The following is a 16208-nucleotide window of genomic DNA, read 5'->3' on the forward strand; positions in this document are numbered from 1 at the left end:
AGCCCAGAGAGTTCACTGTTGTTACCATCACAGCGGTTTACGTGCCTCCGAGCGCTAATACAAAAGAGGCAATGATTGTTCTCTATCAGACTGCCTCTGAGCAGAAATCTGCTGCTCATTGCTAGGGATTTTAACCAAGCCAATATGAAAACTGTTCTCCCTCATTTCTACTAAAAATGCATTTTGCTTCTCGAGGAGATAACACTCTAGACTTAATTTACACAAATATTAAAGATGCATTTAGAGCAGCCCCCTACCCCCACCTCAGCTAATCAGACCACCTGGACCGAAGTGCGCATGCGCGAAAGCAGCATGCTGCAGTTACATCGCTCCGTTTTGCTTTTTAACTTTCTTTCTTCTATTTGTGATTGCTCTTGTTTTTTGACGGTAACTCTGTGAAGTATTGTCCTCTCTAACGAGGTCATTCTCAGAGAGTTTTCGTGCCTTTTCGTGTTGTTTTTATCATGCCGCGCTTACCAGGATACACTGCCTTTGTTTACTCCGGAGAACAGCTGATCGCTCTAATGCCAACCGGCGTGGTAGCCAGACCTGCTGAAATACCATCCGAACTCTGGAGAAAAACACGCCGAGGTTGTAGAGGAGGAAAGCAACATCGGGGGATGAAAGGAGGGTCGAGACGGGACGGGCTTATTGAAAGGAGAAGATTTAAGTGGTGTCCCCCCTCGGGGGTAAAGGGAAAAGTGGGGAAGCTTTTGCTATTGGCCGAGACCGTGGCTTATTTAATTATGCGCGTTTTTTAGGGGCCAAGGTGTACAGAAGGAGGGATGGTGTACAGGCCTGTCCAAATATCAATAGCACCAATGGTGGTGGGAAATGGTACTGCAGCATATGGCCAAGAGTGGAACTCTGGGCCCGTTTTGTTTCTGGAGCTATGCCACCAGCCAAGCAATATTTGATTTTTGATAATTGAGGCTTTTGCAGCTCATGGATTTGGACCAACCTTATAAATGCTCATTTCCTGGAAGTGCTCTACAACATGCCACTAACCACATCTTCTTATCTCATTGCTAAAAGGAAGTAGCTATAGGAAGGGGATACAGGTATGAGCTCTTTCCTGTTGGTAGATGCCTCAAAGGGGCTCTTGTATGCAGAGTTGGAGCTGGAACAGACAAACCGTGTGTGAGCTGTGTGCCATCAAAGGTTGCACATTTTCACCTTTTGACCCCTACTGTGTCCACGTGGAACCACCCAGGAAGTTCAAAATCACAGGTTCTGCTCCTCATAAGGTTACCTACAAAATATGTTAAAATCAGCCTTCTGTGAAAAAAACAACAAAAGCTGATTGCCCCGAAAAAATCAGCCAACTTCCTAAGGGCTCAAGACAGTATTTGAGTCTCAAAAGCTGAGGCAGAAAGGTTTATTTATGCGCAGCGATACCAAAATTCAGATATGAGTTCTAGCTCACCCCTCAACCGCCGTCTGTGATTTTTGTGCCTCTGGGTGCTTGCGTCTAAGAATGGCAACCGTTTGAAATATGAAAAAGAGATGCACAAAACACACTGCTTCTAAGAAGCAGTGTGTTTTGTGCCACTGTTCAGCATAGGAGCAACGAAGGGTAACAAACTTGGTACCAAACAAAAGAGTAAATTGAGACGATCGAAACAAGCCCACTCGAGCCCATATAGCTCTTTCTTTTGTCAGCAAGCAGCTGTTTTTTTCACCTTAATGAGGCCATAATTGGAGCCGCCTAGAAAGCAGTGTTTTGTCCCACTGTTTAGCAAAGGAGCATCGTAGCCTCACAAACTTGGTACCAAACGAAACAGTAAATGGAGACGATCGAAACAAGCCCACTTGAGCCCATGTAGCTCTTTCCTTTGTCTCCCAGCAGCTGTTTTTTTCACCTTGCTGAGGAGGCCTCAATGGGGCCTCCTAGAAAGCAGTGTTTTGTGCCACTGTTTAGCAAAGGAGCATCGTAGCCTCACAAACTTGGTACCAAACGAAAGAGTAAATGGAGACGATCGAAACAAGCCCACTTGAGCCCATGTAGCTCTTTCCTTTGTCTCCCAGCAGCTGTTTTTTTCACCTTGCTGAGGAGGCCTCAATGGGTCCTCCTAGAAAGCAGTGTTTTGTGCCACTGTTTAGCAAAGGAGCATCGTAGCCTCACAAACTTGGTACCAAACGAAAGAGTAAATGGAGACGATCGAAACAAGCCCACTCGAGCCCATCTAGCTCTTTCTTTTGTCTGCCAGCAGCTGGTTTTTGACCTTAATGAGGCCTTAATCAGGGCCTCCTAAAAAGAAGTGTGTTTTTGCCACCGGTTGGCATGGCAGCGGCGCAGCCTCACAAACTTGGTACCAAACGAAACAGTAAATCGAGATGATCGAAACAAGCCCACTCGAGCCCATGTAGCTCTTTCCTTTGTCTCCCAGCAGCTGTTTTTTTTCACCTTAATGAGGCCTTAATTGGAGACGCCTTTTTGATTTCACATTAGGGGTCTGGAAGCTATATTTGCAAACGGGTTCAATAATAATTTTAACATTATGTTAAAATAAGTGGCATTTTTTTGAGTTCTGTCTCCAGTATGGGGTGGATACGAATTTAACAGTAGTAGCTCTACTTGTGCCTATGGTGGTAAGGCAGATTTCCAGAAGGGGGGGGGGGGGGGCCAGTCAAGCACTTTGGCCCAGCAAGAGGCACTCTTCCTGGTGAGAGGTGTCTGACTGAGACACCCCCAGCGTGGAAGTGGGAGATTAATTTTTTTTTTTTTATTTCACATTAGGGGTCTGGAAGCTATATTTGCAAACGGGTTCAATAATATATATATATATATATATATATATATATATATATATATATATATATATATATATATATATATATAAATGTTTGTATATCTGGAGCATGAAACAAAAGTAATTTTCCTCTGGAATTATTAAAATATGTCTGATTCTGATTTTCTGCAAGGCTAATTCCTGCATACAGGCCCCTGCTGATCAGAGCTAAACCTACAGTGAAGCAGTTGAGGGTGTAGACTGAAGGATGATGCACTTCAGGACTGTTTTGAGTGCTCTGACTGGGAGTTTAAGAGCATTGTCATGAAAAAAAGTTCAAATTCTAGATCTAGGATCTGTGTTACGATATAAGCATTTATGGAGCTCCGGAAGGACTAGGGGGCCCTAAGCAGCTGCTTAGTCCACTTATGCATCAGCTCAGATCTAAATGGGATCAGCATTACATAACTTAATTTAAGACAAAGACAATAGCTGAATACCTAGGATTTAACTAAACTGCAAAACAAATATGTAATTTTTGTTATTATGTTTTAGTATTTGATCCATCAAAACATTTTTATTCCCCCCTCACACTTATAAGTCTCTGGAGCCGCCACTGGCTGTAGCCCCACCGTCCAGTCTCTATAATGGCTGCCATCTCACACACATCCTGAGATTTGACGTCCCCACCACACCCATGCCCATCCCCCCTCAGCGCTCCCTCCAGGGTTTGCCAAAATGATCAAACCCAGCAGATTTAACTGGTGTGAAACTCACAAAATCTCCATTACAAAAAATACCTTTCACTCCAGACGCATTACTATGGGAGATTACCATTTTTTTCTTTTATTTCAGTTTTATTAAGTAATTGATATGCGGTAAAGTTGTGAAGGCAGAGTTAAGGTGTTATTAGTTGTGTACACAGGGCTGAGCCGTCAGCCTCAGCAAGCTGCTTTTTGCACCCAACCGGGAACTCCAGTGTGAGCCGGAGACAAAATCAAGCGCTCCTTTATGACTGCTACACACCTGCAACTACGGAGGGAAATTAGACCTTCATGCTACCACTTGAGGAAGGAGAACCAACATAGCTGTACAGAAAATGGTAAGATTCCTCTTATTTTAACGGACTCCAAGTTGTTATCTAAATGCCTTTATCTACATAGCACACAGTTAGATATTCTTTTAAGCGCTGTTTACACTTCTGTAAAAGCTCTGTTTCAATCGAGTTTCACTAGGATAGCTTGCTGAAATTAGCCGAGCTATAGCTACTGAGAAGCATGCACATTTTATTTTCCACCTATTGAGGTAAAGCAAAAAAATATAGATGAAAGCAACAATTAATGAAAATAAGCAAAAAATAAAGCTAGTTAAAAATGTTTTTGTTAAATATGACTGCTCACTAAAAGGATTCAAATGCAAAATAATAAAAAAAGTTTGAAAGCTGCAAATCTAATAGAACAGAGATCATGAAATACACAAGTTATTTCAGTAAGCCTGCTTGTGTTATTGAAAAGGGTTATAAATGTTTACATGTGTTCTAATGGGAGATGATAGACATGGTCAGCTAAAATGGTTGCTTCTGCTGGGACAGGGCCCGAAGAACACATTACACCAGACTGTATATTCTTTGTAGAATGATAAAGATTTGGGTTTCTTTGTCTTTTGGGGAGTCACTGTGAGTCATGAGGTGTGAATTAGGAACTGGAGTAAAATGTGATTTGTCTAAATTCCCTGAAATGTGATTTAAGCTTTTAGTATTGAGTTTGGGCGGAAGCCTTATCTTGAAAACAGGTCTTCATCCAAGTTGGCCTTTCAGGTCCAATGCAGATAGTATGTCTAGATCATAGATGATGGAAATCAGTTCTGTTTAGACCTCTATCATTTAAAAAATTTAATTTTTTATGTCCCTACTGCTTCACTTTTTTTTTTAAATTGATCACAAGCAGTTTGAGACACATGATATAGCTATCTGTGATCAAGCTGTTGAGTAGATAAATGCCTAAAGCACGGATCAGCAGTTCCAGTCTCTGAAGGCTGGTGTCCTGCACGTTTTTGATGTTTTCCTGCTCCACCACACTTGACCAAAATGGATCATTAACAAATGTGTGATAACAAGCTATTGGAGAACCATTTGTTTCGGATCAGGTGTGCTGCTGTAGGACTAGACTCACTGATACTTGCCTTAGTTTCACCTGGGTGCATCATTCTCATTGTGATCAGGGTTTAGTTCCTCCAAAGTCTTTTGCTGTTTCCAGTCTTTTTAACTTTATAATGTTGACATTTAAAAATGCTTGGTTTTTGTGTTTTTATAGGACCAAAAGCCTCACTCTCGTCGTCTCGTGATAGTCAGAGCACAACCTGATAGATGTGAGGCTCGTTATAAGGCGGCCTGTGTAAAGACAGCAATTGAAGAAAAGGAGTGGACGTCTGCTCTGCATCAAAAAGGTTTAATGGTTAGTTTTGCTTCACTTTTTTTGTGATATACATCCCAGAGATAACTGTTATGGGTTTGTCTTCAGAAAATGTACCAGTGTATGTGAGGCTGATTTGACTTAAGATTTGTAAAATATTTTTCTAAAGGAGTTTCAAATATCTTGTACCTGCTATAATTATGAAATCAACTCAAATTTAGACCCCTTCCTGTCAGCCTACTGTGTTGAAAAAGCGAGCCACTAAAGCCATGCAAAATAGAAAAGATAAATAAATACAATTTAGAAAACCATAGCTAATGCTGGATCAAATAGTCTTTTAACCTAAACTTAGTGATTTGAATTAGTTGGTAATGGATATCAAAATCCAAAGCTAATTTTCCAAAGGTAATTTTTTTGTTTTTTTTGTTTTGTTTTTTTATAGGCACATCTGATCATAGCAAACTTAGGTTTTGGAATATTTGTGATACATTAGGGTGGTTCGCTACATGGTTTGTCTTAAATATATAAGCAAGGTATTTGCTTTATTTCCCACCCTATGTTAAGTTGACAAAATGTGTTGGCCAAGTGATCAAGTGACCATCAAATCCAGAAACTCCAATTTAATCTCAAGGACCCTTTGCATTTTTGTTGTTGTTGAGAACTGACATCTTAGGAATTTCTAAATACTTTGATACAGTTAAAGTTAACTTTGTAGCTCCGTTGTTACTTATTACATTTCATGTAGGGGTGGGCTAATTAACTGTTGAGCTTCTCAATTTTTAGCAATCACAACAGTCATCCAGTGAGAGTGACGATTCCATCATCCTTGGTCCAACGCCAGCTGCAGTAATCCAGGACATGAGCTTGCCAGAGCTCACAAGAACCAACAGTGTGATTGTAAGTTTATCTACAAGCGTCATTGACACTAAAAAGGAGGGTGACTCAACTGAGAGGGATGCTGCAACTTCATCTTCTAGATCATCAGGTATGGATGAAATGTCAAACAATAGCAGTATTCCATGACAGTTTTGAACAAAAGAAAATACCTAAAAGTTTGAATTGGTCAATGCTGCAGAGGGTCGGTATTTCCATTTATCGCTGTTTTTCGAGTGCCAGTGTAATTGTTGTAACTCTCTGCATCTCATCCTGTGAGACTTCTCTTCAAAACAATGTAAAAGAAAATCTCAACATTGAAGAAAATAGACTAAAACATAAGTAGTCTGAGAAATTATTGTGATTAATGCTACAGCTGTTAAAGGAGAAGTCCGGTCAAAATCAGTATTCAAACTGGTGAAAGTACTCTAAATATAAAATTATTACATACTGTTCAATAAATTATAAGCTTTTTTAGTTAAGAGTAATTTTCATTTGAAGGTGCTTTTATGGGGGCCGCCATCTTGGTGAAGAACAGTACTGCCACCTCCCAGTTTGTGACGTCAGGTCGCGGGATCGGCCTTTCAGCAAGTCCCAATGCCCTATCTGTCCCCTTGTAAATAAATACCCGTTTTCATGCCAAAATATTTTTTAACCCCTTAAACAAAGATAGACATGATATTAAGCATTTATATTTAAATTAATACTAATTTTACATTTTAGAGAGATAAAAACACAACAAATAAGCATTAGAGTACGGTTTATGGGTTGGGTTCTGCAATGTTATAAGATGAGTATAAAACTCATCTTTAGAACTAATCTCTGCTCAAATGGGGATCTGCACCGCATAATATACTTTTAGCAGTTATCATCAGTTATTGCAACCGTAACTGCAGAAAACAGATCGGCTCATTCCGAGTTTACTCTGTCCTCCTGTCAGGATGAGCTGCAGTGCGTTATGAGGAGGAGGGATATTTCATCGTCACTTAGTTTAGACCCCAAACAAGCCACTTCACTTTCAGAAACAAGCCCATAAAAAACTGCATCCCGCAACTCATTAAATTTACAAGCGACTTTAGAAAAAATAACACCAAAGTCATATAAATTAAGTGGTATTCGCCCCTGTGAGCACTCTTCCCAAGTGTGTTGTATCCCTCCGCTGCTATGGTCGGGTAAGCAACTGTTAGCAGAAATTCTATCTTATGAAAAAGAAAAACGTACCTAAAAGTCTCACTCTCATGTAATCTTGAAAACATTCTTCTTCCAAATGTTGGCTACAAACGACGTGTTTTCTCTCTCGCCAGACGCACGATGGCAAATCCTCCCTCTTCAAGTAGGTATTTCAACACAACAGCCCATGGTGGATCATGAATAGGAAAGGTGAAAAAAACTAATGTTTTTTCACCTTTTACCTGATGTATTGGAACATCCAACGGCCATGCACGTGAGCATTGTTGCTTCAACAATAGCTCTCGCAAATTTCAATGGTGAAGTCCTCTGGAAATCCGAAATAATTGTTTCTGAACGCAGCTGTGTACAACAGCTCCTGTTGAGTTTGCTTGTAAAGCACGGAGATCTGCCGTTGGCTCTCCGCAATTCTACGTCACAGGATATGATGTCAGACGGCCGTCATTGCCCATATTTGGGCAATAATGGCCGCCCCCGTACACAGTGATCCAGATACAATTTATGCTTTTTATTTTCTTATTGATTAACGCTAGATTAATTAAATAACCACGAACAAATTAGTTTTAGTTTTAGTTAATGATCCCCTGATTTTTCCTTGTTGACCGGACTTCCCCTTTTAAGATAATACAGCAGATGATCATTCAAAAAATTATTCAGATATAAAGCCCTTATGTAATGTATAATGATTAGTTAGTGTATTTATGCGTATTTATGAGGCCAAAAACAGTTGGAAATTCAATTATGATGACTTGAATTGACTGATGTCACATCCAGCACTACCCGAGATGTGGATATATGAAAAACACTTTAAGTGAATAAGGATATAATAAAATCCCCTGAAAATCCTCCTATTCCGGAGGGTTGTAATTACTTAATTAGTGCAGTTTCCATTAAAGGATTTTGAATTTTTACATTTGGTTTTTACTCAAATATAGGGATCTTTGAAACTTAATGATTGAAAGACTTCATCCATAAAAGAAAGAATGTTTTAAAAACTTTTGCTAACAGGGCCAAACTAATTATTGATGGTGAAAATTAGATGATTACAATGTCAGCAGCTTCTGATTAAGTGCTATTAAGAAATTTGCAAGAAGGTCAACTGTTAAATTAGTCATTCAAAATGCTTGTCTTAAAGCAAACATACTGACTGCTTACTGCTGAATGCTCATTTACCTAATAGACCTGCTTTATTTAGGTCAGTTTGGGGTGAGAAGGAGATGCACAACTAAAGTTGAAAAGAACAAAGATCTGCCTTCAGCCAAAGGTAAGAAACTTTCTGAGTAGAAATAAAATTACATTGTAATTTTCTAATAAATATTGGACCTTTAGAGGACACACTGTCCGTTATTATTACTCTTCTTCAGGCATGCTCTTTTTGTCTTCTATAATTTATATATAATCTATATAGGTTTTCAGTTTACTCTGTACCTGGGGTCTCATTTAAAAAGGAGTAAAAGTGTGTCTACGCCCATATGACAAAAATGACAGGCGCACACAAGCACATAGTTTCACTTTATAGATCCCAGCTGCACTTCAAAGTTTGTACAAAAGGTTCCTCCTCATGTTCAGGTGTATTTAAATGATCCAGCTGATTAATGTTATTTCATGGCAACCACTAAGAACAGAGCGGGGGAAAAATCTATTTTAATGAGGCAGACATAGGTGTTTTGGTGATGTGGAGAGTTGACAACACATCCTATTTGGCAATGGTGTGACAAACAAAAACAAATTTAGACCTACTGCGTGGCAATATGTTGCCACTACACTTAATGCAGTGAACAGCATAGAGAGGACCATGGCTGAAAGAAAAAAAGTTGTCGGATTTAAAGGTGGAAGTAAAGAAATAAACAACAAAAATTAGCATGCTACACCTTGATGTTTTTGCACATTCATGATATAAAAGCGTACTCCCGGCCCTCCGAGTTGTTAACAACTGTAACTGAATGGGGAGAGTGTGGTTCAGTCATGTCGGTCTCTCCAATACTTGACCCAGTTCAGCATATAGAGAAAAGAAGAATGCACTATGGCAGTCTAAATGGGCTTATAAACCAGTCATCATGGATCAGGAAATCTTTGTGATCCCTGAACACATGTTGCCTCATAATTCTGTCCATCTTTATAGTGTTCCAGCAGTGCCAATGCAAAATAGCCCAGCTTTACGTACAAAATATTTTATGGTTTTATTTATTTTTTATATTCTGTCCCAATATCTGTTAATTTGTGGAACACAACACCCTGGTGATCCACGGAGATAAGTAAAAGGTGATTAAAAAATGTTATTGTGCAGACTTTGCTTTAAGATTTGAGTGGGCTTATTGTTCTTTTTTTGTTGTTTATGTGACAGGTCCTCATGTATAGTTATGGCTTACCAGCATATATCACACCACAGTTTAACATGCATAGAGTCGATCTATGATTAAAGTCTGTAGATATATTTAACACATGAGAGGAATTATCCAGCAGCTTGGCTGCAACTCACCATTTTAACATCTGCATCAGAAATTCCCCATGTCCAAATTTTGCATATGCATGCATGGGTCAGAGTTGGCGTGAGGAATTGCACATTTTCACATCAAGTTTCTGTTTTATGAATAAGAAACTTTTCATAGAAAGTGGTGTATGCAAGTCTTAGCCTCTGTTTTGTGCATATGCACGCTTTATAAATGAGACCCGTAATGATTTTCTCAAAGTTGCATGTATACTAAGTTTTGTTTCATTTAATAGAAAGATCAGATGACGAGGTACCAGTGGCCATTGAAGTCTCTGGAAATTCTAACACAACTAAAGGTAATTTCTCTTCAAAGTTTGATTATAAGTGGGTAGAATCTTTTAAAATGTTTCCAGAAAGACAATCCTCAAAATTAAAAATTACTTTACTTCTGATTGTTATATCCATCCATCAATGTTCTGACCCACTTAATTCCTCATGGGGTTACAGGGGTTGCTGGTGCCTATCTCCAGCGTTCACTGGGCGAGAGGCGGGGTACACCCTGAACAGGTCGCCAGTCTGTTGCAGGGTGTACCCCTAATTGTCATAATAAAAAAATTGTTATAATAAGAAAATAACACTCATCGGGTCCAATGTCCTAATAGCTTTTCTCCCTGTAAGCCAGGCTTGAAAACACTTTACTTATTTTTACTAACATTTGCTGTCACTATTCATTAAATACTTCACATTAACAGATGTAAATCTATTTCCAATATTACCCCCAGTTGTAATTGAACTAAACAATTGGGAAATTAATGAACAGTTCACAACACTTTTTGGTGTTAATCTGAGTTTTCCCTCATTTATCAGCCTGATGAGGATGTCTCTACACAAGATAGCTTATTTTTTCTTCTGACTGTATACCCTCAAGCAATAGTTTGGTTTTATTTCTTCTCCCCCACCATCACCTATCCACCATCAATTCACCCGAAACCTTCTTATTGTTTAAATCCTTTGGAAATGTCATATATATATATATATTGAGCAATTTTGTTGTTTTTTGAACATCCCTTTGACCCCATCAATTTTTCTTATTATATACTTTGCACAATGACTTTTCTATTGTATTTACTAATGCTTTTAGAATAGCTGGCAATACTTGTCTTCATTCATGAATAGTTGTCAGCATCACTAGTAATACCCCCTCATCAAAAAATAATTTTACTGCAGTGTACTACTGTGATGAAGAAATGTTTTCGTGATAACTTTATATTTGCCCTGCCACAAAGATGGAAATATTTTTTGATTGCAGAAAACGTAAGTGCTTCTATTCATTTTTCAGAGCGATCACAAACAAAGAGACAGAAGTGGAGCCAAGAAGAAGTCCAGGCAGTGGAGAAAACGCTCATGGACTGTATCAACTTTGGAACTGTTCCTCGGAAAGCCGAGTGTATGAAGTGCATTGAAGCCTCACCAGTGGCCCTCAAAAACAGGACATGGCAAGCAGTTAAATTCTATGTGAAAAACCGCATAGACGCATTAAAACGAAAAACTTTCAAAAGAAGGTAAGCGTTGACCTTTTATTACTACCCTTTTATTAAACGGGCCATTTGTTAGTGCCACATCCAAGCTGCTTCTGTTTGGAGTTTTGAATTTTTAGGACAGTTGCAGTCAAGGTCAAGTCAACTAAAACTGCATGTTCATATATACGTATTGATGAATAGGTATTGTTTTAGTTTTTCATTTATTTGTACATATTGGCTTGTATGTATTCTTTGCCATAAGATAGAAATTTTGAAATCTATTCAATAAAATGGCTTACATACAACCAGAAAGAGGAGTCCAGTATTAATGGTTAGCAATAACAAGGTTACCAGGTACTTAATTAAATTAGAATTTATAAATATTTTATTAACCCAAAAGAAAAATTGAAGGTTGTGGCTCCTATTCTGCAGGTTTCTTCAAAGAACTATTGTAGATTCTGATGCCTGTAGACAGGAAGGATCTTCTGTAGCGATCTTTATTAAAGGAAATCTAATGAAACCTGATACTCTGGTGTTGTATAACAGTCTGATGAAGAGGATGTTTGGATCCAGGATTTTTTATTTTTATGCAAAACCATTCTTTGCACAATTATTTCCAGAGGTTCTAGAGGAGCACCTGCCTTCTTAATCAGCTTGCTGAACTTCTTTAGGTTGATTGCTCTGATGCTGCCACACCAAAAGATGTAAAAAAGATCACAAAAACATATTTTTTTATAAAAAAATTCTAATATAATGTGGTTTATTGATTTAAAAGAACACTGATTGCTCATATTTGATATCTTCGAATGTATCTTGGTTTTCCCTAAAACTAAAACCCAACAGTGCCACCTGGTGGTTGTCAGAAATGGCCAAGTCCCCATGTTGATCCAAAAACCTGACAGATTTAAAATTTTCTAATTTTGATAAATTTTTACATTAAAGTTGATATTTCATGTTCCAAGGTCCCTAAAAAAATTATAAACCTAAAACCAAGTCTTTAGGTTGTTTAGAAAGATGGGTCCCCACGTGTAAGCCCCTATTCTGTGCTTAAAAAAGGTCCTCACGTTGGAGGAAAAACGTGTATGTGTGTGTGTGTGTGTGTGTGAGGGGAGGTATTTCACTGACCCTTTTCCCTATCCAAACTCCTACTTGTGGTAAATTACCTTTTAACTACTGCTACCTCTGTCAGGTCTCTGTCAGCTTATGGTAATTAGGGGCCCTCAGTGTGATGCATTTGAAAAGAAAATTTATTTATTAGTTTATCTCACATAGAGAGACATTAAAACTGAGCTGAAGGTAAGTTTGAATGTGGTGATTATCTTGTCATTTTCACACTTATTTTCTTTTTTTTTCTTTCTTTCTTTCTCAGACCATGCATCTGTGCTGCAGTAGGCTTCGGTGTGCGTGTATGCATGTCAGCGGGGAAGAACTCCGTCATATATGATGCCAGGTAACCGTTTGAGAGCAGATGGACAGTCTATGGGCATACATACTTATGCAAATGTTAAATATATATGTATCAATGTGTGTGTATGTATGTGTGTGTGTGTGTTTGTGTGTGTGTGTAGCTACACTCAGCAATGAAAGGCAGCACACAGCACATTTTTCCCATCTTCTTTGTTCTGTGTTGGGTTTGACACCTCTAAACAATAACAGCGCTTCACTTCGCCCAGCCCCAACCCACCACCAATCACACACTGTATATGGACGGGAGCTGCCAATTAGCACCATCAAACCCCCTTTATATCATCTGTCTGCTTAAGCAGAGAAAACAGAACAAATCAATAATTCAAAGTTTCCATTGAAAATACACTCCTTCATTAAAAAAGACTTATGGGGGCACAATGGAGCGCATTTATAACAAACTGCAAGGTGTGGCTTGAGTTTATGTTAAGGATGTAAAGAAAAAAACAAGTAGAGTACCACCGAAGAAGCTGCAGAGCAGAAACAAAGATCCACACCTTCTTTGTACCGTCTCAGACTTCAGGGTGTGGAGCCGATCTTTATTTTCGGCCTGCCTTCTCCCTGACCCGACCTGAAGCCAATCAAGCTCCTCTGCCTAAGTTGCTAGGCTCTTGGAGAACTGGCTCTCATACATTCCTTTCATCATCGCAAAAAAAAAAAAAAAAAAAAAGCCTCAAACACTACTTCTTCCAAAGCTACAGCAGCCAACAGGCAGCCGGGTGGTACGGTGCGACCCGGGGGACAGAGGCCGACATGGTGGGGAGGCTGTCACGGAGAAAAGGTCTCTGAAGGCTGGAGGTGAGCAGAGTTAACTGTGAGATGACTGTCGCTCCTCTCGGTTGTCCAAGCCCTTTTCATTAACCCGAACCCCTGGGTTCAGCAAACAGAAACAAAGGATGATAGGGAGGACAGTGGGGGATGAGGACAGGAGCCCCTTGACTAGTCCTGCGTGGCACCCACCAGAGACCCTGGTGCCTGCTCGCCTTTCTGTCTGTCTGATGGCAGATCTGTGTCACCCTTCAGAGACAGGGGACCTGCTTTTGGAAGAAACAAAAAAAAAAAAAATCAAGTATAAACAGAAGGGGCATGCATGGACACGCAGACATACTTACAAAAAGACACAAGAAAAAAAAAAAAAGCCTTGTGAATGAAAGAGGGGGGTAACAAAGGACAGGCAGTGCCCCCTAGTGTTTTCATCAAAGAGAATTCAGAGCAAATCAACTTATCCGTGCCAGGAACCAAAAACAAATATAAGACAGGTGGAAGAAGGCAACGGGTAAAGGTGCTTCATGTCGATGAAATAATTTAAATGTGGAAGGAAAAGGCAGAGGGCTGTGTGTCGTTGGACAGAGGATAGAGCTGATGCTGTGAGACACAAAGCTGGAACAGAAGGGGATATATGGGTTTGGGCTGGGTGGTGGTGGTGGTGGTGGTGGTGGTGGTGGTGGGGGTCAAAACTATCTGACAGCTTTGAGACACTTTTAATTTCCAGGGTTATGGGGGCAGAAAACTCAAAAAAGGGGGAGGCAGGCCCTTCATGTGAGCTCACAACAGAGGAGGCCAGACGAATGGTTCAGAATGGACATGAAAGCACGCTAAATACGAGACAGCAATGCAAAGGCACGCACCAGCCGCTCTGTACCTATAGCTATTTCCGCAGGTTTCAGTAACCTGATTGTTTTAAAGAGCATTTTAACTCTATAGCGTCAACATTTCACAAAGTACATCGTTGGCATAGCTACAGCAGGTGACATTAAATATCATGTGTATGTGAATCACAAAAGGTGTGCATCCATTGTGAAACTTTAGGTTTAGAGAGTATATTTTATGCACCACTGCATATGATGTCTTACTTTAATTTGTACTTTTAATATCCAAATAAAAACTGCAGAATTTTTTAAAAATTTTAAGACTTGAACATGTTGGAGGAAATACATTTTGCTAAGAATACAACACTTCAGTCCATTGTAAATGTTCAATATGTAATTTAGAAATGTAATAAAGTCAAACTATTTGAAGTCTTTCTAGGATCAGGCTTGAAATGGTTAAAACCATCATCATGTAAATTTAAGACCCACATGAATGACCAAAAATACCTTAATTAAATTTGCATAACAGAGTTATAGACTAGATTTACTTTAGAAAGATAAATAAGCCGACTGCAATAGATGTTTTGTGATGCTGGCACACAAATCCAGATCTCTTACACCTAGATCATCTGACATACAGGAAACAGAAAACTCATACTGGATGCTTAAAGTAGGTTTTAATTTACAAATGAAATTCCTGTTTGTAAATCATATTGTGGCAAATACAGACTAAAGATTAGCAGTCTTGTTTCCTCCTCATGAGTTTGTAGCGGACAATGCTATAAGAATCTCTTCACTGTAAACATACATGAAAATAAACCAGTTTGAGTAAACGCTAGCTTACTATTAAAAAACAAAAATCACACAAGAAGCAATAAATTGGTTGATGAACAGATGAACTAAAAGCATTTTCAGACCCTGCCAGGAAAGTTTGGATGTATCATTTGACTTCTTTAAGACAATAAATAAATAAATGAATAAACGAATACATAAATAAATAAATAGATAAGACTATTTAAATTTAAGATTTTTCAGGACATCTTAAGACTCGGTAATCACCCTAAAATGTTCTAGAACAAGTAGAGGATGGAGGAGATATTAAAACCAAGGCAAACATTGAAAAAAAAAGGAAAACTATATAAAAACAATAAATATAAATATAAATATTTCTCTATAGCATGTGTGTCACTAAGGCCTTTCTCTTGAGATCTATATTTGACTAACTAACACATCAAAGCGGTTCCATGCCAGCTCTCATTCTCTCTTCCACTTTTTGCTAACGTTCTTTCATAACCCTGTCACATTTTACACCACATAAGGCCTTAAAATGGCACATAAAACACTTCATATGCATTTTCATTGTCGACTTCCTTAACCTAAGAATTACACATGTTTAAGTGCAGGTGCATAACAAGAACAAGTCCCTAAAATACCATCATAAAGAATTCAAACACCATAAAGAAGTCAAGCACTGAAGGCTATAGAAAGTGGTAGAGCAGCTGAAAAGATGGGATGGTGCATCACGGGCTTAAAGGGCAGAAAAACATGCAACTTCTCCCTTTTTCTGCGCATTCACTTCAAACACATCAACCGAGAGGAAACCACAAAATCTGCACGTGAGATTTTTACGCATAAATAAAAACATAAACAAGATATGTGTGACCCTGCCAGTGAGAGTTTGGCCAGGACAAAACAAAGCGGGAACACAGTGAAAAGGAGGCGTCCAGGGATGCAGATGTAGAATCTGAGGGCAAAAAGAAAGAAGAAGGAATAACAGAAGACAAGAGATGGCATGAAGGGACAGAGGGTTTAAACTTCAACCCTGAAGTCACTAAGTTCACTGACATTTGCACCAGGAATGGCTCAGCTGCGCGTCACAGCTTTTCAGAAACAACACTTTCGCTCCTTTCAGCACCAAAATATATTCTTTCTTACACACTTGCCACAGAATGACACCATTCACACACTTTACTGCAGGGGAAAGAAAGCTGGATTCAAAG

The 16208-nt window shown here is 39.0% G+C and overlaps 2 protein-coding genes across 4 annotated transcripts in view; one reads left to right on the forward strand and one right to left on the reverse strand.

Annotated features, from left to right (window-relative positions):
• The window catches only part of fam172a (family with sequence similarity 172 member A), a 213927-nt gene that overhangs the window by 80729 nt on the left and 116990 nt on the right, over positions 1-16208 (reverse strand). The gene's annotated exons all lie outside the window — the stretch shown is intronic.
• On the forward strand, positions 2904-12256 carry LOC118564951. Of its 3 annotated transcripts, none has more exons than XM_036144420.1 (6): positions 2904-3834; positions 5045-5185; positions 5927-6128; positions 8400-8468; positions 9929-9991; positions 10975-12256. In XM_036144420.1, exons 1-6 carry the CDS (start codon positions 3832-3834, stop codon positions 11199-11201), a joined length of 705 nt encoding a protein of 234 aa, XP_036000313.1. In that variant the 5' UTR covers positions 2904-3831; the 3' UTR covers positions 11202-12256. The 3 variants fall into 3 exon arrangements, 2 of the variants coding, with proteins under 2 accessions (XP_036000313.1, XP_036000314.1); XR_004932103.1 differs by lacking the exon at positions 2904-3834 and adding an exon at positions 7321-7349 and having other exon boundaries at positions 4747-5185; XM_036144421.1 differs by lacking the exons at positions 2904-3834; positions 5045-5185; positions 5927-6128 and adding an exon at positions 7317-7349.

The sequence above is a fragment of the Fundulus heteroclitus genome, chromosome 12 (genome assembly GCF_011125445.2).
Source record: "Fundulus heteroclitus isolate FHET01 chromosome 12, MU-UCD_Fhet_4.1, whole genome shotgun sequence".
NCBI lineage: Eukaryota > Metazoa > Chordata > Actinopteri > Cyprinodontiformes > Fundulidae > Fundulus > Fundulus heteroclitus.

Excerpts from the sequence above, each read along its gene's own strand:
- LOC118564951 (XM_036144420.1), top strand. Across the intron at positions 5,186-5,926 it reads TGCATCAAAAAGGTTTAATG|CAATCACAACAGTCATCCAG; the intron begins GTTAGTTTTGCT and ends CTCAATTTTTAG. Across the intron at positions 9,992-10,974 it reads AAATTCTAACACAACTAAAG|AGCGATCACAAACAAAGAGA; the intron begins GTAATTTCTCTT and ends TTCATTTTTCAG.